This window comes from Lycium ferocissimum, chromosome 12 (assembly GCF_029784015.1).
Source record: "Lycium ferocissimum isolate CSIRO_LF1 chromosome 12, AGI_CSIRO_Lferr_CH_V1, whole genome shotgun sequence".
NCBI classification, from domain to species: domain Eukaryota; kingdom Viridiplantae; phylum Streptophyta; class Magnoliopsida; order Solanales; family Solanaceae; genus Lycium; species Lycium ferocissimum.
In genome coordinates this window covers 39,395,805-39,419,204 of record NC_081353.1, presented here as the reverse complement: position 1 = coordinate 39,419,204, position 23,400 = coordinate 39,395,805, and the positions used below count along the sequence as shown (strand labels likewise).

General features: G+C 34.5%; 2 protein-coding genes across 4 annotated transcripts in view; one reads left to right on the top strand and one right to left on the bottom strand.

The window, feature by feature from the left end:
• The first annotated feature begins 5,172 nt into the window (after nt 1-5,172).
• LOC132040969 (tryptophan--tRNA ligase, chloroplastic/mitochondrial) lies at nt 5,173-17,326 on the top strand. The gene is made up of 15 exons (XM_059431678.1): nt 5,173-5,295; nt 5,397-5,537; nt 7,460-7,547; nt 8,897-8,938; nt 10,329-10,418; nt 10,499-10,621; nt 11,774-11,845; nt 12,088-12,200; nt 12,365-12,386; nt 12,482-12,547; nt 13,622-13,678; nt 14,882-14,928; nt 15,156-15,237; nt 15,949-16,038; nt 16,990-17,326. The coding sequence occupies exons 1-15, from the start codon at nt 5,237-5,239 to the stop codon at nt 17,122-17,124; spliced, it is 1,227 nt and encodes a 408-aa protein (XP_059287661.1). The 5' UTR covers nt 5,173-5,236; the 3' UTR covers nt 17,125-17,326.
• A 1,054-nt stretch (nt 17,327-18,380) lies between these two features.
• The window catches only part of LOC132040970 (cell division control protein 2 homolog A-like), a 79,677-nt gene continuing 74,657 nt past the window's right edge, over nt 18,381-23,400 (bottom strand). For all 3 annotated transcript variants that reach the window (XM_059431681.1, XM_059431682.1, XM_059431680.1), the window contains 8 exons: nt 22,582-22,612; nt 22,313-22,497; nt 21,049-21,169; nt 20,639-20,812; nt 20,084-20,247; nt 19,375-19,462; nt 19,215-19,268; nt 18,381-18,614 (listed from right to left, as the gene is read on the bottom strand). In XM_059431681.1, coding sequence (XP_059287664.1) covers nt 18,525-18,614; nt 19,215-19,268; nt 19,375-19,462; nt 20,084-20,247; nt 20,639-20,812; nt 21,049-21,169; nt 22,313-22,497; nt 22,582-22,590 — 885 coding nt within the window. In that variant the 5' untranslated portion in view covers nt 22,591-22,612 and the 3' untranslated portion in view covers nt 18,381-18,524. The remainder of the gene's footprint in view (nt 18,615-19,214; nt 19,269-19,374; nt 19,463-20,083; nt 20,248-20,638; nt 20,813-21,048; nt 21,170-22,312; nt 22,498-22,581; nt 22,613-23,400) is intronic.

Genomic DNA, 23,400 nt, shown 5'->3' with positions numbered 1-23,400 from the left:
ATTTCTTTTTTCTAACTTCGTTGTCTCTATGGTGTAACTCGATTAAGTTAAATTGTGTGAGTATTTTATGTTACGCGAGTAGATATATATACGTACTCCTAAGCTTTGGAAGATAAATTATAATAAATGAACTTACGAGATCCTTGTATTAATGCAGTACAATATTATACAATATATTGTACATTTTGATCATCCAAACAGAGTGTAAAACGCCGTTTGCAATAGCGGTGCGGTGTTTGAGTCAAGGCACAGGTAGTAAAACCCGACGATAACGGACGTTTAACGTTAAACTCAATCAACATTATTGGGTGCACCTATAATCATTTTCTAATATTTTGGTTATTTGAATTGTGAAAAGCCAAAAAATGCTAAATTTTTTAATTAAAAAAATATTTATTTTTTAATAATAGTAGGAATATTTTTCTCTCACGTTCCCGGAGTATAAGTTTTGTCTTGTTTTTTCGTATTCTTAGATTGTTGTTTCTTTAGCCTCAATTTTTGTATTATATTGCCATTGTTTCTACTTATTACTATTGCCTTCTTTTTCACCTTTCTTTGAGCCGATGGTCTATCGGAAACAACAGGGGTAAACAAATATTCTCCACATATCCCAGCTGAGGGTCTCTTAGAAACTGCAGGGGTGTACAAATATCCTCCACATACCCCACTCGCGGGATTACACTAGGTTTGTTGTTGTTTAATATTAGTATTATTAGTAATATTCTTTGAATGAAATTTATTTGGTACCCCCCTGTCCCAATTTATGTGGCACTCTTTCCTTTTTAATCAGTCCCAAAAAGAATATCGCTTTCATATATTTAGAAACAATTTAATTTTTTGAGATGTTTTACGCCCACACAAATATCTAAGACTTGTTTTGAAACGCACAACTTTCAAAAGTTTTTCTTTCTTTATTTTTTTCTTAAACTCCGCACCAAGTCAAATAATGTCACATAAATTGAACGAAGGGAATAGTTTTTTAAATTCTTTTTTGTTTGATTTGCTTCTTTATTTATTTGCTAGGAATATTCAACTAAGAAATCAAATCTAAAAGTTGGTAAGACCAAAATTTAGAAGTACAAATTCTAGTATGTATGTTTACCTATCCATTAAAATAATTTTATATTAATATTGTAAATAAATCTCATATCTTATTTGAATGTAATATTAGTTTATTAACAAAAAAACAAGTGTTTTATCAAGTTTTTTCTTTAGCAACCTTGCTAATTGAGGGGACAATATAGTGTATATGCATATCTTTTTTATATAGACACTTAAACTTGACATATATAATCAGTTGAATACTCCAACTTACAAAATGATTATCTAATCATCACCAAAATTTATGTGCCACGACAGCATCGGGTGTCCACAAGATAGATTAGGGACGAGTTGAAGTGTCTAGATGTGCATTCTCAAAATTTTGGAGTATTTAATTGCCAATTAAGGCCAAATTAAAGTGTCTATCTATGTACTAGTGTCACTTGGCCAAATTAAAGTGTCTATCTATGTACTAGTGTCACTTGGCCAAATTAAAGTATTTGAAAGTTAAAAGAAGATTTTCCTTTTATTTTCAAATAAATTCATGATATTAGAGCTCTTCTCCTTTTTATTTCATTGAAGGCTTATAAGAATATAGGGTCCAATAATTCAAATTGAACTTTGTCATATATTGAATTAATTCCACTCATTTTCTCCTGAATTAAATCAATATTGACTAACCAACTATTGCAAAAAAATATTTGAGTGCCCAAGAAATCTTTTGGCACGATTTTCAACCTCAAATAAATAAAGAAAATATGACTTGAATAGTGGATAAGTGACGTTATAATTAATTGAAAATTAACTAACGCATTACAAAGCAACAATCCGTTGACGAAGCTAATTATTTTCTTGCAAATGTTTTTCTTCTTTATTTTCCTCTATCGCCTTTGGGTATTTCAATATTTATTGTTGAAATTCAACATCAAATAGACCGGTTCTTTTTGCGAAACATTCCAAGAAGAAAAAACAAATGTCACGATCGATTTTAAGCTAAAATCATTAAACAACACAAAATTATATTCATTATTTTGTTAGCTATCCTAACTACTTTCAATAGCAAGCTCACCATATAAGAGCTCAACAAATTATTCATAGTAATGTTAAATTTTAAAATCTTTAGAGGAATGTCACAAACAATATTGTAGTGGAATCTATATTTTTTGAGCTTAAGATAGAAGAATAAGATCTATAAATAGACTTGTAAATATCTATATTAGTGATACTCATCTCAGAAGATTTAATCGTTAAGCAATGAATATTTACAATGTCTTATGTGCCTTAGTAGATTTATTATGCCATAGTGTAATATGTTTCTAGATTTCATTTTTTTTGTTAAAAAAAAGAAGTGTTCATTCCTTCTTATTTTATGTGAAGGTATTATTCTTTGGGTCGTCAGACCATTTTTCTTTTACTATTTTTTCTAATTTTTTTAGTATTTTAAATTACTAACTACGTGTACTTATAATACTTTTAAATCATTAAAATAAAATTTATATACTTGAAAATTACACAAAAACAATTATGAATAATTGCACTCCTACGTCAATTATTATATTTTTAAGATTATTTTTTTGTTGGCAAAAGCTTATAAGTAAACTAAAAAAGCAGCATATATTTATTTTACCACGTAGAAAATTAGTGATTAAACACTAATACATGCAACACAAAAGAGTTGGTGCGGGGGTGTGGGGGGGTGGGGATGGGATTGAATTAGAGTCTTGCAAAATATCTCAAAAGTATTTTTTTTTCTGATTTATCAAATTATGTGATGGCAATTAAAGTAATATTAAACTAAATTAAGGATAACATAAAAGAGAAATAATACAAACTCTTAAAGTTGAACAACACATGTCACCTATAAAAGTAGCTCTAGAAAATTACAAAAATGACCCAGTGAGGACAACAAAAAACTCCCTATTCTTGCTTATATATATAGTAGTAATGATGTCTTTTACATAACTTGATACTTAAAAGTATTTTGAAAATATTGGTTGAATACAAATTAATAACAAAAAAAATTGTTCAAATAGTTTAGCCAAGCAAAAATTATTACTCTCCTGAAATACTTTTTTTTTTTTTTGAAAAAATAAACACACTTTTGATAAGAAAATTCCCTTCAAAATAAACCAAATTTGGTAGTTTGGCCAAACATATTCTAAAAGTCAGCTGATAAGAATGAAGTGTTGAAAATCATTAAAAGTCCTGAAACTGATAATTTGTATTTCGTAAAATGTGATGGTAAACGCTTTTATTTAAACTAGTATCTACGAACGTGCCTCGCACGTTAATATCATGGCAATTATTAGCAAGTGTTGTGGATCAAAAGATCTTTGTAAAATATCAGAATTATAAATAGATAGTAATCTAAAGTGAATTTGCATATTAATCAATAACTCAATTATTGAAAGTTTTAGTCCTTAAAATCATAATGCATCAGACCATTTAGACCAGTGGCGGACCCAGGATTTTCATTCAGGGTGTTCAGAATAAAGAAGAAGCTAAATATACACTGTAATTTTTTGTCGAGGGTGTTCAAAAGTTAATATATGCACATAAACACAAAAAATTTACCCTATATATACACTGTAATTTTTTGCCGAACACCCTAGCCCCCAAGTAGATCCGCCCCTGATTTAGACCATTTCAATCCTACTGACATTTTGCAACTTGAATATTGTCATAAAAGTCGAGAAATTAAAACAAAAACTAACGGACAAACAAATTATTGTTTGAGAATATCCAAGAATAAAGAGAACGAACAATATGTTAGTTAATCATGAATGCAACAAAAATTAAACCAAACTAAAGTTAAAATTCACTTGTATTGCATAAAATTATTTTGGGAGTTACATTGACCAACAACTCCTTTTGCAGATTAATATTACTGTATTGCCAATAAAGTTGATCTATATCTCAAGTTCAGGATGGAGTGTTCGAAATCTTGATACAATAATATAATCATTTTTACTCAAACTCAAATATAACAAAACTCAAGCTTTGTCCAAATCGAAGTAACATAATTTATATTCAGCATATCTAGTCGGATTTAGTCTTGCTATTAGAACCTATTAACTTTCATACTTTCGTTCTTGCAGAATTGATATGGTTTTAAAATTCTCAGTAATTGATAGGACATAGTTGCGGTCCATAACTTATGGAGTACAAACTAATATAGGCAAAAAGTTACCACTTGGTCTTTTGAATTACAATTGGTTATCAACATTAATATTTTTTTTATTAAAGATGGTAATTAAATTATTGTTTTCTTAAACACAAAACACAAAGGTCTACTTCTGAGCTATTTATGGTGCTCAATTTAATCGATTATAACATTAAGCGGTACTAAGAAGATAATGCTTAAAATCTGTTGCATAATTGGATTAGGTTTCAAGCAAAGAGTCCGTATGTCTGCTAATGGGCATAACTTGGCCTAAATAGGATTGGATTTTTAGAATTTGTGTTTACGTTAATAACCGGCTATGTTATGGCCTCTTTTCAATGACAATTTTATCCTTTTCAAGTTAAATTTAATAATTAAGGACATAAAAGTCGTTCAATATTTGAAGGCTATTTTGGTCAACCAACATTTATATTCATGCTTTTATAATAATATAGTTATAGATAGATGATTGAAATATCCTTAAAACTTATTTTCATAATCTAAAAGTAACTTTATATATATAAAAAAGGTCAACTGATGAAAATTTAATAAAAAGCTAGTAAGAGTTATTTCTTCAAATTACTGTGCAAAATATTTGACTAATTAAAAATAAAAATAATTTAAAATAGTTTCATCCATATGCCAATCCACCCTAAAATTAGAAAAAGAAGAAGTTAATAGTAAAAAATAAACCTAAACTATCATCTTTTCACGAGTTTCAGACCTCAATTGTTCCTTGTTCCATTTACCTAGATACACTATCACTATCTTCGTATTAAAACATACATCGATGCTGAGTTGACTTCCATACACCTATTGTCGATTGATGTGCTTTAATACAAAGTTAGTAATAGCTTAAACATATAAATGAAACAATGGATCGTTGAGGTACAAAAATCCAAAAAAAATAAAATAAGAACTTTAATACAAATATGACATGGCATATTTCACACTATCATAAAGTTTTTCCTTATTAACTAATCCTTATATTTTTCCCTCTTTCACCAATCTCATCCATATTGCTTTGCAGCAATGGGTCGTTCTCTTCTCTCACATTTCAGTATTCTCACCTTTTCCACTCCTCGTTTCACCTCTTCCACGTAATTCATCTTTCACTCTAAATCTCTGTTAGTTTTCCTTTTTTATCAATTCATTAGCTTTAAGTTTTGTTCTGTTTATTTATATTTAGCAGGTCTTGCGGATACTTGAGAAAAACAAGGCTAATTCGTAAACATGATGGGTTACAAGTTGGTAGAGATTTTCGGTGTCTTTGCAGTAATGTAGCTGTATCTGAACCTGTTAATTCTGAGACTTCTTCTTCAAGCACTGTAAAGTAATGCACCTCTAATTTAGAATTGATTTTTATATTTGCTTGATAGTTAGTATAATGAAACTGAGAAAGATAAATAAAATTAGAAATTTTATTGCTTTCTTCAAGCATTTCAATTTGACAGTTTGTTAATTGATGGGCTTGTTGATTCATTCGTATAAACTCTTAATTATTTTATATATCTGAATTATACTCGATTGTGGGTGAATCTTAGTAGCTGAGTTGGTTGGCTACTTGAAATTTCACCTTGTTGGTGAGGGTTCTATTCCCCACCCCCAATTAAAAAAAAACATGGCTAATTCGACAACATGATGGATTACGAGCTGGTTGAGATTTTCGATGTCTTTGCAGTAATGTAGCTGTATCTGAACCTGTTAATTCAGAGACTTCTTCAAGCACTGTTAAAGTAATGCAGCTCTAATTTTGTTGCTGTAATTGTTTTATACATCCGAATTAAGGAATTGTGCTTGATTGTGGAGTTTATTTCTCAAAGGGTCACTCAACTAATAGTTATTATATCAGAAAGTCACTTTCATTGTTAAAAAAGATTGGAATCAAGAAGAAGGGTGACTTTTTGAGATAATAACGATTAGTTGAGTGACCAATCCCTGGATTGTGATTTTCTTGCCAGTTTGTGTAGTTGAGAAAGATACAAATCTTTATTGGACAAAAAACCTGAAATTTCATTATTTTCTTCAAGCATTTCAATTTGACAACTTATTAATTAATGGGCTTGTTGATTATATGTACTATTGGACAAAAAACCAGATTTTCCTTGCATTCTTCAAGCATTTCAATTTGACAGCTTGTTAATTAATGTGCTTGTTGATTCATTCGTAAAATCTTAATTGTTTCATACATCCAAATTATACTCGATTGTCATTTACTTCAACTGAGAAAGATAAAATATTTACTGGACAAAAAACCAGAAATTGCCTTGCATTGGTCAAGCATATAAATTTGACAGCTTGTTTGTTAATGGGCATGTTGATTAAATAACTCAATTGTGATTTACTTGCCAGTTTGTGTAATGCAACTGATTAGATAAAAGTTTAATTGGACAAAAAACCAGAAATAACTTTGCATTCTTCAAGCGTTCCGATTTGACAGGCTGTTGGTTTTCAGGGTTGTTGATTGATTCTTACTAGCTCTTGATTGATGTATGAATGGTCAAATTAGTTGGGTTTTGATTATTTGTTTTGCACTGTCGAAATTGTCTATCCAGCTTGAGGAACTTGAATGCTTAGAAAGTTCAATTTTAAGGTTGATGAGTTACTTACTTGGTGATTTTGAGTTGATTTGTGCCTATCGTTGTTACAAAACAAGTACACTTATAACAATTGATTTTCCCTCTCCGCTTATATTCACAGCAATCCTGGAATGATCTTTGGCTTTTTTAACCAGAGAGTATATTGATCCACAACAATCAGTGATTGGTTCCAAATCTTAATGGTTATGCTGTTCCACAATGTTAAACACTGGTTTCTTACAAGCGTACTAATGTGCAACTTTTACTATATATTTGTATGATTTATGTCTTAATTCTTAACTTTTAGTCTTGTTGCACTCTACTCGTACTATGTGGTTCCATATATCAGTACTTCATAAAGTAGAAGCTTTTGTTATGCTTTTTTTAATCTATTTTAGACCTAGTTTAAGTGTTTAACATCGTGGAAATGAAAAATACTAAGAATGAACGGCTTCATCAAGAAGTTATGAACTTGTTGGGCATGCCTCAAGATATGGAGAAATATGATCCTTGTGGTTTATGGTACCATAAGGCATCATGAGTGATTTTCAAAAAAGACATTCATGTGAAGTGCTACCCACTGGGCTGGTCATTTGAAAGTTTAGATCACCATGATAGTTTGTGATTTTCATAATTAAAACGTTGTGCTTTTGTTCTTTTCTTTTTCTCAAAACAGGAAGAGAATAGTCTCCGGTGTTCAGCCTACAGGGTCAATACATCTGGGGAATTATCTTGGTGCCATAAAGAACTGGATACGCTTGCAGGTTGGCTTCTTTGTCATTTTTCTTATACTTTCCGCGGGGAAAGAGTCCATGTAAAAGAAGTTTTAACTTGGTTACAACATGTTTCTAGCAATTAAAATTCTTTATTTTGTTTCTGTCTTCTTATATATAGTTGCTGAATATCCTACCGATGTTTTGTTTTGCAATCTAAAGCGAAGGTGCAAGTGTTTCCTACTAATATGGCATGTTGAACGGTGCTTGGGTTTTCCACTTTTAACTTAGTTACAACGTACTCGATTATCGTATGATTTTGTGGTAGTTACATTATTGGTTCCTTTTTTCAGACTGCTTTGTCATGCTTTATATAGTATTTTGCCATGGCTTCTTAGCTTCCGTTATTTCTTTTTCCGGTTGCTTTTCTTTGAGCCGAGGGTCTATCGAAACAACCTCTCTACCTCCCAAAGTAGGGGTAAGGTCTGCGTACACTCTAGCCTCCTCAGATCCCACTTGTGGGATTACACTGGGTATGTTGTTGTTGTAGCTTTACTCGAGAACTTTTGTGTTAAAAGAATTTGTGGATTTATCTCGGTGTAGTCAAATTACACCATATTGGAAATTTGTATAGCATCAATATAAGATATCCAAATTTCTATGACTAGTTTGAATGTTTGATTATCATTTTTGCACTGTGATCTGTTTCACAAAGGAGGCCAGTATCAGCCTGGAAAACTCTGTAATGAACATTGTCGAATCCACACTTCTTAGTTGTCATTCATCAACATTTTTTCACTAGATGTTACTGTGGTATTGCTATCAAGGTCTAACGGCAATGCTTAGGGCTTCCAACTGACATGCTGTCATGTTTATCAACTCCTTATGAATCAAATATCTGCTGATCTCTTTGGTTTTCTCTGCATTTTGTGTGAATGTCAATGCCTCAGTCGGTTATTGAATGGAACAGTGAACTCCAGTTGTTGACACAGTTTGATGAGAAGACAGTGGATGCTATTTTTTTTTTTTTAATAAGGTTAGTATATTATTAACAAATGGGGAAGTCCCCATATACAAGCCGTATACCAAAAGAAGAGAATCTACACCAAAATATGATTCTTAACAAAAGAGGTCCAATCCTCTATACAAATAGGGACCTCATAAGTACACCAAAAGGAAACTAGAGATAACACTGGATGTGATAACACACATATGCTATGACTTCCTGTTTTTGTTTGGGATCGTCTTTCTAATTATTATTCGGATACTCAGTTGATTGGCATATTTTTAAGAAATCTTGGAAGTCCCTTAATGCTAGTATTGAGTTGATTGGAAATTACAGCTGCTGGAACATATAAGATGTGTTAAGAGATTTTCACTGATGAGTTTGCTCTTTTCAGGATACATATGAGACATTCTTCTTCATTGTGGACCTTCATGCGGTATCGTTCAAATTTGCCAATCTATTCCTTAGTCATATGTTCTTTCTTTGCAATTTTCTCGTGCTGTTTTACATTTTATGGAAGATATATATGAACTTGCATTATCAAGAAATAGCTTTATGACTTATTATAAATTATTATAAATTTAATCAATAACTCCACTCACTTTCTAAATATTGTTGTGATTATCTGTGTAATTTGCTAAGCCAATATTTCAGTCCTAGGAAGTTTCTAAAATCAAGTGCATAGATCTTTCATCATTGTCCAGACACTTGCAATTTGAAGTTAGTTCATCTAGGATTTTGACTGGCAATCTCGATTCTGAGACTTTATTAACTCAAATCCTAGTAAAGACTTCTATTTTCCCTTTTTCTTGTAACGGTTGTGTCCGGGCCAACATGCGGGCACCTCGACTATTCCACCAAGTATCTCCTACTTTCTAGTTCCCACCAGCACATGTTCCGTGATTTCCTTTTTCCTCCTTTATATGGACTTCAAGTGCCAATGAAAAAACAAGCATTTACTTGTTCCTTTGTTCATCATGATAGACTGACATCAACTAACCATAAGGTTGATGGGCTTATAAAACTAATTGAGCCTCAATTTGGTGCATTAGTAATACAAAATGTGGAGTAATGATACTCGTTAGCATTTCTTTTTAGATGTTTCTTTGCAAGAGGATTTGTGGTGGAATCTCTCAAGGAAACTTTTAAAGTAACAATGTGATGCACAGAGAGAGAAATCACCAGCACAAGGAACGATTAATTTATTGGAATTGATAAAATTAGGAGTTCATAAAGAAATTAAGTCTATATACCAAGTCAAATTATTGGGGGCATGGACGAGCCTCGAATAGGCCGCATTAATGAAAAAAGAAAAACTTCCTGTTCGCATCATTAACAGGTACAGGATTCAAAATCAGGTTCAAGATTTGAGTCGACCTTCCCTCTCATCTCAGGGTGAGGTGGTGATAAATACAAACTATGTACAAGAACAACAGCAAGAAGACCAAGAGGGAATTGTAAACAAACAACAAGAAGCAATCACTAAGGCCAGTCTTGGAGGAAACTTTTTTATTTTTTATAAGTAATGATATTTTATAAATGGTAAAAACATCACTAAGACAATGCGTTTCCGAAGCTCTGATCATATCTAACATGGAGTCTACATTATTTGCAAAGGCCATTTGTATAGTTTTCTTAGCCCTTCTAATAGTACAGACAACACTGTGCCATGCTGGTACCCATTCAATCTTTTGTTTTACTTTATGTTTGAGGCTTATTCCATCCGTGGAAATTCTCAAAAATTAGAGTTTCTTTTCTTTTAAAGTTTCTATGCTTAAAGAATTTCTCCTCCTTGGTGAAAGTAATATTCCTTCAGATGTTTCCAGATAACTTTGCCGTATGACCCACAACAATTGTTAAGGGCAACAAGGGATACAGCTGCTATTTATTTAGCATGTGGTGTGGATCCTTCTAAGGTCTGCCTTGTATCTTCTCTAACATATATATACACTTTAACCCATCCCTTGCATTGTGATTACTGCTACTTTGGTTCCAGGCTTCAGTCTTTGTGCAGTCTCATGTTCGTGCTCATGTAGAGTTGATGTGGCTATTGAGTTCTGCAACACCTATTGGTTGGCTCAATAGAATGATTCAATTTAAAGAGAAGTCACGGAAGGCGGTGCGTTATTGCTGTATGCAGCTCTGTCTCCACTGCGTGTTGAACTGTCAATATCCTAATTTCTGCTTTTCAGGATTGGCAGTAATACAGATTTAACTCAATAAATCTTTTGAAGGAATTCCTTTTTCAACCTTATTATCTTATAAACTGTGATTTGATGCTGCATGTGAAATGTGGATACTCAACATAAGGATGAACTCAACCAATGGATGTTTTTGGATAAAATAATAGTAGGTAGATTTATATCAAGAATCTGGGAGAATAAGTGGCAAAAGATAATTAGTTGATTTTTCTTTGACTATCTTTACAAGTGACATCGATGCCATTGGGCTCCACATAAATGGTTCATGTGAACATGCTACCTACATTTATCTGAAGACTTACACTTTTGCTCAACATGAGTTTGCTGCTTGCCCCTTGAACTTACAACCTTTAATGCCTTACACACTTAATTTAGTTACCTGATCCTCCTTTCTGTCTTATAGACCAGCTTCCTCTATTTATGCAGTTAGTAGTCAAGATCAGGTGTGATATTTCTTTACTGTTTGAGATAAACAACATTAATCAAAGATCATTTTGATGGTAACATCTCTTGTGAAAACAGCCAATAATTTGGTTAGAAGATCTCAACTTTGTTGATAGATCAAATTTTCTGTAAGTTCCATGATCCAGTACGCATACCAACTACAGTATGAATGCTTGAAAGACATTATTAACAAGCATGCTTTTGAAGATATTATTAACAAGCATGCTTTTAATGGTATGCCTTTGGACCTCCTATAAAGGGGCAGCCCGGTGCACTAAGCGTCCAGCGTTAGTAGGGTCCGGGGAAGGGCCGCACCCCAAGGGGGGTGATGCAGACAACCTACCTGCTTTCGGGTTCTTACTTTTCTCATTTCAGACTTCAAGATTTCTTAGAATTGTTGAAATAGCTGGTGCATATAATTACTGTCTGAAACTGGAACCAAAAAATGGAAGGAAACTTTACGCCCAACGATATAAAATCCAGAATGTTGGTTGCTGGTTTTATCCCCATCTATTACAGAACCATCATAACTCCTTGGTCTCACACTTAAAACCTCTTTCTTGTACCTGATGGTTTTTTCAGTGTCTCTACCAGTTGTTTTTAATATTAATTTCTCCTCTATGCAGGGGGATGAAAATGTGGCTGTTGCCCTTCTAACATATCCTGTGCTAATGGCTGCTGATATCCTTCTGTACCAGGTGGTTTCCATCTCCATACTTCACTAACCCTAGTTGATATTCCTCAGATTTATTTTTTATGAACTAGAAGCTTGACTTGTTGCATTCAGTATTTTGATTACCATTATATCTTGGGGTATCCTTGGCGTAGTTTGCTGAAATGCCACTGCAGTCCCCAGAACAATTTTCCCGAATCTAATCTTGAAAGAGTGTTTGAATATGTGTGGATCTGATGTATGATGTATCCTAGTATCCTTCTGCAGTCTGATTTTGTCCCTGTCGGAGAGGATCAGAAGCAACATCTGGAGTTGACACGGGAGCTGGCTGAGCGTGTTAACTATTTATATGGAGGAAGAAAGTGGAAGAAACTGGGAGGGTAAGTCATAAGGCAGTCATGTGTTGCTCTAAATACATATATTTGGATACCCCCTTTTTTGTTGTTTCACTTTTTCCTGTCCCTCCTTTTCTTGGTTGAGTAGGAAGTAGTTGACTCTACTTCAACTTGTCAAAAGAAATTCACTTTGTTATTCTCTGTCACAGGAGAGGTGGTGCAATCTTCAAGGTGGATTCTCAATTGATGCCTGGTTGATACCCTTCACTTCTACACCTAATATTTGTGTAGGTTAAAACACTTATCAGTATGCTTTGTCAATATAGGTTCCTGAACCACTTATTCCACCCACTGGGGCTCGAATCATGTCCCTTACTGATGGTCTTTCCAAGGTCTGAAATATCTTAAATTCAAACAGCTTTTCTTTCTTTCCCCTTTTTTTTTTATTTTTAAATCAGTCTTTTCTTTTCTTCCTAAATTCAAACAGCTTTTCTTCTATTTTTCTCCTGCACCGACTCTTTTGTAGAAGCTTAAAAGGTGCTGGCATGCACAAAAGACTAAAATTGTAGATATCTTTAATGAAGCAAAATCATACTTTTTATATTCTTTTGTCTGCTTAATGCTTAAAATTCAATTTTAATTGGTAACTATTGTGAGGAATCTAAAGATGCTCAGTACTCTACTTGAACCTTCAGCAATAGCAGGTCATTGTGGATCTAAACCTCAGTAACTAAACTGTGTGATGCTTTGATTTCAGTAAAATGCAGATGAGAAAATTATTTTCATACATAGACAAATATACATTGCGTTTCACGCACTTCACTTTTGAATTCTGATCCAGAGACACTAGGTTACCATTCTAGTACAATTGAGTGTATTTGATCTGATTCTACTTGACCTGCAGCTGTAACTATAACTACGCCTCAATCCGAAACTAGTTGGGTTTTGGCACGTAAATCCTCTGCACCCATCCTGCTCCATTTGACGTACAGCCAAGAATCTTCTTGGGCTAATCCTACTACGAAAGAAGTGGTAGCATTTCCCAAGAGAACATGATAGAATGTTTTTGTTAGAAAGTTCTGCTTGTCAACTTGATAACACTTTCTCTGGAGCCTCGCTAGTCCACTACGTACAAATGGGAGAGAAAGAATTTGGATCCACGTACAACACCATTTTTACATCCTAACTTCACTCTTATTATAGTTCTGTGGCATTTCAAAGACTCAAATAGATAAGGCATTCTATGAGATAAAAAGCTTACATGAGCACATAGACAATGTGAAAGTATGGTGTGAAATAGTATCTCACTTCTCTTGGAAACTGGATAGTAATTCGTCCACTTCTAAGAAAAATGCTGTTCATCTTACAATAGTTGCTGCCTAAAGCCTTTGTCATATTTGTCTCAGTTTCATTAATAAATTTATGCATCTTTCCTATATATTTTTCTAATGGAGTTCGTTGGACAGATGTCGAAGTCAGCAGCATCTGATCAGTCGAGGATCAATTTGCTCGATTCAAAAGATGTAAGTAAAATTAATTTTTTTGGGTCATATGTTTTTGGTTTTCACAGAATTCTTTATGTATATCACTATCAAATATGGGTTTATGCATTTGAACATGATAATAAAAATTTGAATAGCATGATTATATTCTGAATGTGTTATTGTAAGAAGGAAAGAGAAAAAGACTTATTCGCAACTTCTCATCTTTGGAAATCTGCAATTCCATCTCGAAGTTCTTCATAAATACTTTTGAATTATCTTTTCCTCTGTTTGTTTATATTTGGGTTATTCCACATATCCATGTCCATTTATTGGTTTTTGATCAAAATCTGAAAGTTACAATTAGTAAAAGAATGTCAAGTGCATTTCACAAGAAAGCTAACTCAACCGAAAAGGTTAGCGGTTGGAATTGAGTTAAATCCAAGGTTCATTTACTAAACATGGTATTAAAGCCAGATTAATAAGTATTCTTGGTTTAACCAATGTCACGCTTGGGTATTACGTTGCTTGTGCTCCAAATATCTAGCCTTGGCATGCGGAGGCGTTAGAGGCTCACAATGGTTGGGCCTTATTCAATGTAAAAGCTAGATGTGGGAGTTAACTCTATGGTTCATTTTTCTTAACATGGTATTAAAGTCAGACTCATAATTATTCTCGAAATGTCACGCATGGGTGTTATGTTGCCTGTGCTCCATATGTCCAACCTTTGGCCTGGGGAGGCGTTTAAGGCTCACATCGGTTGGAAATGTGGGTTGTAGTGGCTTTATTAATAGTTAAGCAATTGGACTAAGAGTTGACATGGATATGTGGCCATGTTGGAATAATTTGTCTTTAGTTGAATGTCCAACTTTGTCCTAAATTAACATCTATTTCCTAAAAAAGGAAAGTCTAACCATATTTTATTCACGGTAAAAGGTTAAACACCACTTTCTTTCATCTCAAGTTCTCAACACACCATATGTTCATTTTGACCATAATAATATTATTAATAATAATAATAATAACGACGACGACGACAACAATAAATTCTAATTCAATACTTGTGTCATGTCAAAGTAAGTGTTTTGTTGGAGTTCTAGGCGTTAAGTTGTATGCATTTTTTAATAAATCTTTAGTGGCGATGACCTTATGATATCAAAATGAAGCTTGGTTGGGGTAATTATTGTATGTTGAACAATAGACCTGTTTCATGCTTAATGTGGGACTTTTTTTTTCTTTTCGTAGGTAATAGCAAATAAGATAAAACGGTGCAAGACTGATGCATTTCCCGGGTAAGAATCCAATCACTTCTGGTGTGGGGGCTTGTATAATTTTATTTATCTTCTCTATTGAGACTTTAATGTCTTACTTTTACTTTTGAAAAGAAAAAGCTGCTCTAAAGGCTAGACCTTGACAAGGCCCGTGACATGCGTTCTAAAGCATAACAAATTTTCTCAATGACTTTACTTTCTTGTGCTGAGTTATAATTTATTCTGCTGTTTTATTTGCCAATACACAGCTTGGAGTTTGACAATGCAGAAAGACCTGAATGTAACAATCTTCTTTCCATTTATCAGCTAGTTACAGGCAAGACCAAGCAGGTGAGTGACCTCATATTCAATGTTAATAATTTGTGTACATTATCCTTTTCTTTTCACCAATATTATTCAACCTCAAGGGCTGGCCAAAACCATCTAAAGAGACAACAATTTATTCTCTCAACCAATGTACGCCATCCTAACACCCTCACACACGCCCAAGTTTGGACATTTGGAGCATGGTGCTATAACATGGGCCCCAACAATGGGTAAACCAATAATAGGCCTGGCTTTGCACCATGTTAAAAAATGGACATGGGCCTAACACCTCAAAAGTTGGCTTTTGGGGTGCCCAAGACCATTTCCTCAATCAATGCTGACATGCTAACAGAGTTCTCCACTATTTAAATCATCAATAGCTTGAGGGAAAGATTAAGCTGTGTATTTCCAAATCCTTCTTTTCTTCTCATTCTACATGATATCAGAGTAAACTCTTTGTCCCTTTTCTGAATAATCAAGCTGGGTATTCTGAAAAATTTCTTCCTCATCCTACACAAACAACTTCAATTATTTTTCTTCCACTACTATCAATTTAATATGCAAGTCAGAGAAACTTCTCACATTAAAGGTCTGCCGAAATGTGTCGTATAAAATAGGTAAATTTCTTTCTTTTTTCTTTCGGGTTGTTGAGTCTGAGGGGTGCAAAATTGGTTCCTTTATAATTACATTGTCCAACCACTGGAGAAGTTAAATCTCAATGATTTGATGTCGCAGGAGGTTGCAGAAGAATGCAGAGATATGAATTGGGGAACATTCAAAGTCGTGCTTACAGATGCTTTAGTTGATCATCTACACCCTATCCAGGTTTGTTCTTTCCCATGTGATGCCTTCCTGAGAGTTTGTGTTAGTTGGATGGTTGTGCTTGTATAGTTGATTTGTCCACGATGTATCTGTTTTTAATATTCTTGGTCAATTGCTTTGCATTTAGTTGGAAAGTTTGCAAAAGTTCGTCCGCATGCTCATATCGGAGAATCACGAGTGTTTGACGTAGTAGCCTAATTCTTAGTGTAGCCAATGCCATAGAGCTAGAACCTTGGGAAGAAATATAGGTTTGGGAGTGCCAATAAAGTGCATGTAGTATTATTTTCTCTTTATATACCTCCTTTTTCGATCTTTTCCACCATATGTATTGACAATTTATAATAAAAGGGCGACATAAACCGTCCTTCAGGTTTTAATTTGCGACACTTACTCTCTCTTGGTTTCAAATATTATAGTTACATTTCTTATAATAGCTTTGTGGGCATCCATATGTTTGCATCTATTATAATTGAATTTGGTGCTATCCTTTTAATGACAATAAACTTTCTTGCAAGTACTTTGCATCTATTATAATTGAATTTGGTGCTATCCTTTTAATGACAATAAACTTTCTTGCAAGTACTTTGCATCTAGGTATCAACTAGTGTCATATTAACTCTATTGTGTTCCAACTCTTCATTTTCCTCTCAAACATCTTTTTTAGTTCAATTCACTTCTCTTTTAAATATATATAGGGGTTATAGTCTCTTCCATAGCTTTTCTTTTAACTTCTGTAAAATTGTTTGTGTTTGATTTTCTAGCAGACCACATTTCTGTTTGAAATTGACTTAGTTCAAGCTTGGAGAATGAGATTTTCCGTCTCTGATAATCTGATTCGCATAAGACAATTGGAAGTCAAAGATGAATTCGTCTTGATTACATACCTAGTGTCTGTCCAACGTTTCTTCCTTTAAAGACAGTTTTGCATAATTTCTCTCGGTTTGCACTTTGCAGGTACGCTATGAGGAAATTGTGTCCGACTCAAATTACTTGGATGAAGTTTTGGCAGAGGGAGCCAGAAAAGCATCAGACATAGCGGACGTTACTGTAAATAATGTTTACCAGGCAATGGGATTCTTGAGGAGATGAGCATAACCAATGCTGCATGAACCAAGATGCAGAGAGGTCAATGTGATATTTTAAGGCAGGCATGCATAGCTATACGTTAAATTTGATTTCTTTAATTATACATTAGTGCATTTCTTGTAGAAATTAATGGAGAAGTTAGCTGATATTGCCATATGTGTTTCGTCACATTGTTTAACTAATTTGAGTACTCCCTACTTTTCTACTCATTGTATTAATTAGCGTTTTGAAGTTCAATTTTGCGCTGCAAGTTGCTTTTAGCCTTGTACACTTACTATTAGCTCCCGCTATATGGAGAAATAATTTCTCCAAAATGTTCGAAATCTGTCAATAACAGTGTGCAGAACTAAAAAAAAAAATCGGTACATTGGAAAATACTAAAAACAAAAATTAAAACCGTTCATAAGCTACATTCCTTAAGTCAACAAGGAGAAAAAACTCCCTATCTTTAATTACGTCTTCCCAAACTAGCAGTTCTTCTTCATGTTTATGACCTTCATTTGTCAAAAAAATCTGCACAATTGTTTGCCTTTCTCCATGCGTGTACAATACTCGCGTTGGTGGTTTCTAGCAAGTATCTCCAATCTTCATAATAGCTCTAAGTTGAGTGAAATTGTATGTCTTCCTCTTTTATAAGCTTGACAACAATAAGGAAGTCTGATTCCACTTCTAAATCAATATAACCACGTTCATTTGCTAATTGTAGGCCTTGTTTGATGCTCCAAAGCTCCGTAGCAGAACTAATGCAACAAATAAAAAGTGTGCAAACTATGCTGCTTTTCTTTGTGCTTTTATTTTTTTGGAGGATGCAGATGACTCCACTTCTTGTAATGTTAGTGAACAAGTAAGCTCCTAACAGTTTGACTAGATCATCTACGTTACATGCTGAAACAAAAAGAAACTGATTATTAAAATGCAAGTTAGAAGTTTTGGTTATTAATGGGGTTAAAATTCACATTTAACAGGGAGTTAATCTCATGTAATTAACAGTTAATCAATCCAAAAAAACAAGTGATCGGCTGTCTTAGTATTGCACCTTCTGGGATCGACTTATATTTGATAACGACCGTTGTACCCTTGGCAAATCAGCTGGCATCCTCAAGAATGACACTTTTTGGATGATCAAGGACTCCAGTAATAAAATCAAATTAAGCCAGATAGTAAACTATGCACAGCACTTAATGGAACCCCAAAATAAAATTTAATGTTAGAAAGCAGTATGGATTGCTGTCTTTCAGTACAATTAAAAGAAAAGGAGAGAGAGCCTAAAAATTGGACAATTTCTCAAGAATAAAAACCTTGTAGATAACACACTCAATTTACATTAAAACTCAAGATGAAGGTGCAAAGAATAACAAACCCAATATCTTTTACATTAGAACTTAAGATGAAGGTGCAAGAAATCACGGAACGGACCCAATATCCTTGAAGTAGTCATGCTCAAGGGCGCTCCGGGCAGTGATTCTCTTGCTGGGGTCTAGGCAAAGCATTTTCTGGAACACCAATAAGCCAGGACATGAGTAATGGGGGGACATATATCAGCATGACAGATTGAAGTCTAAAATATTCTATCTGATCTTCAAACGCTAATCATCGTCCACGTGAAGACTACTCATAATCCAAATGAAAAGAGAAGTGCCAAAGTGATTAACCCAATTTAAACATGAAAATTGTTAATACCCATAGAAATAAACTGCACCGTAATGACCCACCTCCCAATAAATGACCTCCAAATATAAAGGAGAATTGAGAAGGAAACGAAAAGAGACACACAAAGAAAGGGAAACAAAGGAGCATAGACTGAAATAAGAATTATGGATGCAGATTATGAAACCATTAAAAACGAAAAAGCGTAACACAAGCACAGTCACTGGAACACCCTTTTCCTTTAAGAAATTTAATTGTCAGTTTCTTGCTGATGTTGCAATTTCACAGGAAGATATTCGAAAAACAGTTGTAGATGCTTTTTATGTCTTCCACTAGGATATGTTTCTCATTAGAAATCAACTAGAAGCTGGAGCTTCATTCAAAACGTGATTAATTTCATGCTCATAAGATGCATATACAATTTATAACTTAGAATGTGAACTTACACCAATGAGATCAAGGCCTGCTGCATCAAGATTTGGGACTACAGGTGCAAAGTCCTACAAGTTTAAAGGGCTCCAATTAGATAATTCATAGGATGTTATCCTCATAGTATAGCAGGAGTCAAAAAGTTAAAGAAACAAAACATAGAGACACGTAAATTACCTTAGGTGGCCATTTTGGGAAAGCAGATTTATAATCAGGCAGAGAAGTCACTCCAGGCCATGTATCCTCATTTGGAGTACCCACAACTCTTCATAAACAGAAAAAGTAAAGAATAATAACATCATTGGAAATATTCAATAAACACGATGCAGAAGGAAACAAAAAGCTGACAGTCCTTGATTCAAGAAACCTTACTCTAGTTTTCTCTTTATAGAGTTCGATGAAATTAATAGTTATAAAACCTGTTGACAGTGACATTTTGGTCATAAACGTCATCAAGCCAATATATGATTCTTAAACCCCGTAGAGGGAAAAGTAAATAAATAAATTACTAATATGCATATCAGCATAAGAAAATGAACATCACAGGCCATCCAAAATGATGGTTACGGATCCCGAACCATGAGGCTTACCCATGCCCTTCTATTCTGTTCACTCAGCCCCATACATTCTGTCTGCTCTTTGATTTCTAATTATTTTGATCTGTGATGCATAACGTAGGCCAGTAGAATGTTCCATGCCTATTTCTTTCTAAGAAGGGTCAGTTACAAGGACGAAAAGGGGATCTGTAGTCTGTAGATTCCTAAGGAGGACACTTCCACTATCAAAGTATATTTGGATGTGCTCTTTTCAGAAGAAACATTGTTTTGATGAAAGAATTAGTGATGTATATTGTTTTATTAGTAAGAATTATTATGTATATTAAAACCTGAAAATCTTGAAAAGTTCGTCAATCTCGGAGTCACCCGGAAAAAGAGGCCTCTGGTTCACCATCTCAGCAAATATGCAGCCAACTGACCAAACATCAACAGGAGTAGAGTAGTGGCGTGACCCTAGCAGTATTTCTGGTGCCCTGTACCATAAGGTCACCACCTGAAACAAAAAGTCAACTATTGAAGGCCCAATGAAACAACAGCTAGATAACATATCCTCGCTCAAATTGATGATGGGTATGTTAGCTTAGCAAATACAGAAGATACAAGAGTCTATTTTAACTGATTGTGACAGACCCTTGATCAAACTCTTTCTCTTTTTAAGCCAACAGACAACTTAAAGCCATAAAGGGTAAAGAAAATCTTTGAAGAGAGAAAAGTTGTTCGCATAGACAAGATGTATCAGATCTTGAAAAAGGGCGTCAGATGTAAGAAAAGTTTATGCTTTGCTCAAAACTAGTTTCTCATCAGTCCTAGGGAACATTAAACAATGGTAAAAACTTAAGAGAAGGCACAATGGAAGTTTCAGAGAGCTAAACACTGCGTGCTACCTCATGAGTGAAAGTTCTGACAGGAATACCGAATGCTCTCGCCAATCCAAAGTCTGCAAGCTTTAGAGCATTTGTACGTCTATCTATCAGCAAGTTCTGAGGCTTCAGATCTCGGTGAAGAACTCTATGAGAATGACAATAAGCAATACCACGGAGAATTTGATACAAAAACACCTGCACAATTGGAGAGATTACTTAATTAATGACCATGAACAAGAAGCCTGTGAACTTGGTAATAATCATGAGATAGTGATACTTCTCACATAACCAAATAATCTTAAATTAAGTATTTGTGTCAGTGTGCCTCTCCCTCCCTCTTCCACCATGAAGTAAAAGAGTTACCCAATTCATCAAGCAGATTACACATAATGACAAACAGACCTCCTGAGGATCATCCACTTCTTACTCACTTTTACAAGACGCGGATCCTTAGAGAATTCTGGACATGAATCCATATGCTTCTTCAAATCCAAGTCGAGATATTCAAACACTAGATATAATCGCTTCTCACTGTGAACTACATCTAGCAACCTGTAACCAGACAAGAAGAAAACTGTCTCACAAAATTCAAAAATAGCTTTCTGATATTATAAAAGAGAATTTCTATATTGGCATCCAACATACAGATCGTGTTTGGATCTGCTCTCTGGTCTTCAATTCCTTTTGATTGAATCAGCCCAAGAAAACAGCACTCCTAAAACTCAATAACCCCATAATGGGGCAAATTCTATCTAGCTATCATCACTAAATGAACCTTTGCACCAAGTTTCTTCACCTTCCAAACGTAATTAGATAGAGGACCAAATGAATTGTGATTTCAAATGTGAAATAGGCCAGCTCATACAAACAAAAAATGGGAAGTCAGAAGATGTCTTGTCTCCTAGCCACTATGAGCTTGAATATTTCTGAAGTGTTCTATACTCTGACTAAGGAATCATTATTAAGCTCCTTAAATTACAAGTTGTATCAAACCATTCTACCACCAGCAGATGTTACAAATTATGGCACAACCCTAAATGCATCTATATGGAAATAAGCTTGTATGCGTAGATGCATAAATTCTATAATACTTCAATCTAAAATGTTTAGATGCTGAACTTTCCAATTATCCAGAACCTAAGTAATACTATGAATATGGTTTAACCATCCTTAATACAAGTTGTAGCTAACTAGATCTATATCCATGACATGGAAACAGCACTTATGCAACCCAAATACACTTGAAGAAGCGCAGGACATAGAGGGGTGAAGTTTTCCCCAGTAAGAACTGATACATCCCATGAGAAGCCTTCAAAGCAGTAAATATGGACAGCTAATCCTTCCCAATCCCCAGAGCAAAAGATAAAGCATCTCCCAACTATGCACTCCATGTAGAAGAATTTAAGAAGATTAATAGTTAGAATGATTCTTACACAGAAAAACAAGGGGTAAAAGGAAGACAGTCTATGCCAAAAACAATTCAATATTTACTGCTCAAGAAACTATAATAGTGAAGGTCCTGCGTAAACTGATATAGAGGGGAAGTAGTCATATGCATAAACCGCATAATCTACATTACATTTATTGAATAACCACAAGAATAGACAATACAGCCTCAATCACTCTCATCACAATCATATCCATAAAATAATATTTTCAGGAGTAGTGTATAAAGTCCATATTTCTACAGTATACCTCACAATGTTTCCATGCTGCATCTCTTTCAAGAGGGAGATTTCTCTAATAGCCGTGCTTGGCACACCCTCATCTTCCTGCTCCAGCCGAATTTTCTTCAGTGCAATGGTTTCATTGGTTACACGATCACGAGCTTTGTACACTACACCATATGTTCCTTCACCAATCTTTTCAACTTTTTCATACTGCAATTACCCTCAATATAACTTCCCAATATAAGCATCAGGTAAACTGAAAGCAACTAATGATACAGATGAGAACTCCTTTACCTGGTCCATCTAGGTCAAGCTGGATGGATTCCTGAAAGGAAAAGCAAGCGAAACAAAAAAGTTGTTCAGATGAAAAGAAGCAGTAACCAAGAATTTTTTTCAAGGATACCTTTTTCGTCCTTTTGACTAAGACCAAGTGTACTATTTGCTCTGGAAAACGATTTTCTCGAGTGAGGGTCTTTCGGAATCAACCTCCCTACCCCACAAAGGTAGGGGTAAGGTCCGCCTACACCCCACCCTCCCCAGACCCTGCTTGTGGGAGCACACTGGATATGTTGTTGTTGTTGGTTGTATTAACATTCAGTTCAAACTTGCCACTGACACAAAGCTAGAAATTAAGTGAGAGCAAAGTAGAGGGGCAAAGCCCCCCAGCTTAGATCACTTGGCAAAGGTTGAGGGACTTGAGGCTTAGGTCACAAGTTCGAGCCCTAAGCCTAGTATTTAAGTGGAGAAGGTTAGAGGGGCGGGCCCATCATCTCCGAGTTTCAAAGGTTGCGATTAGTTTTATGGGTTGGATCCAGACGGATTTCTCGGTATAAAAAGAAAAGTAGAGGGGCAAATCCTACGCTCCGGAGTTTCAAACATGTGGGATAAATGAGTTACCAGAAAAAGAAAAGATAATTTGTCACGCTGTACTAGAGAGAAATATCCAAATGACCATGTACACTACACTAACAAGTAACATTTTGATTACATTACAAATTCAATGCAGAATCAAGCAAAATTTTTGAGTGGCATATTGACGGCAAACTGAATACGCCCGGATAATACTTGCAATAATACTAAAACAAAGAGGGGAAATTAACTTCCACCCGTTTC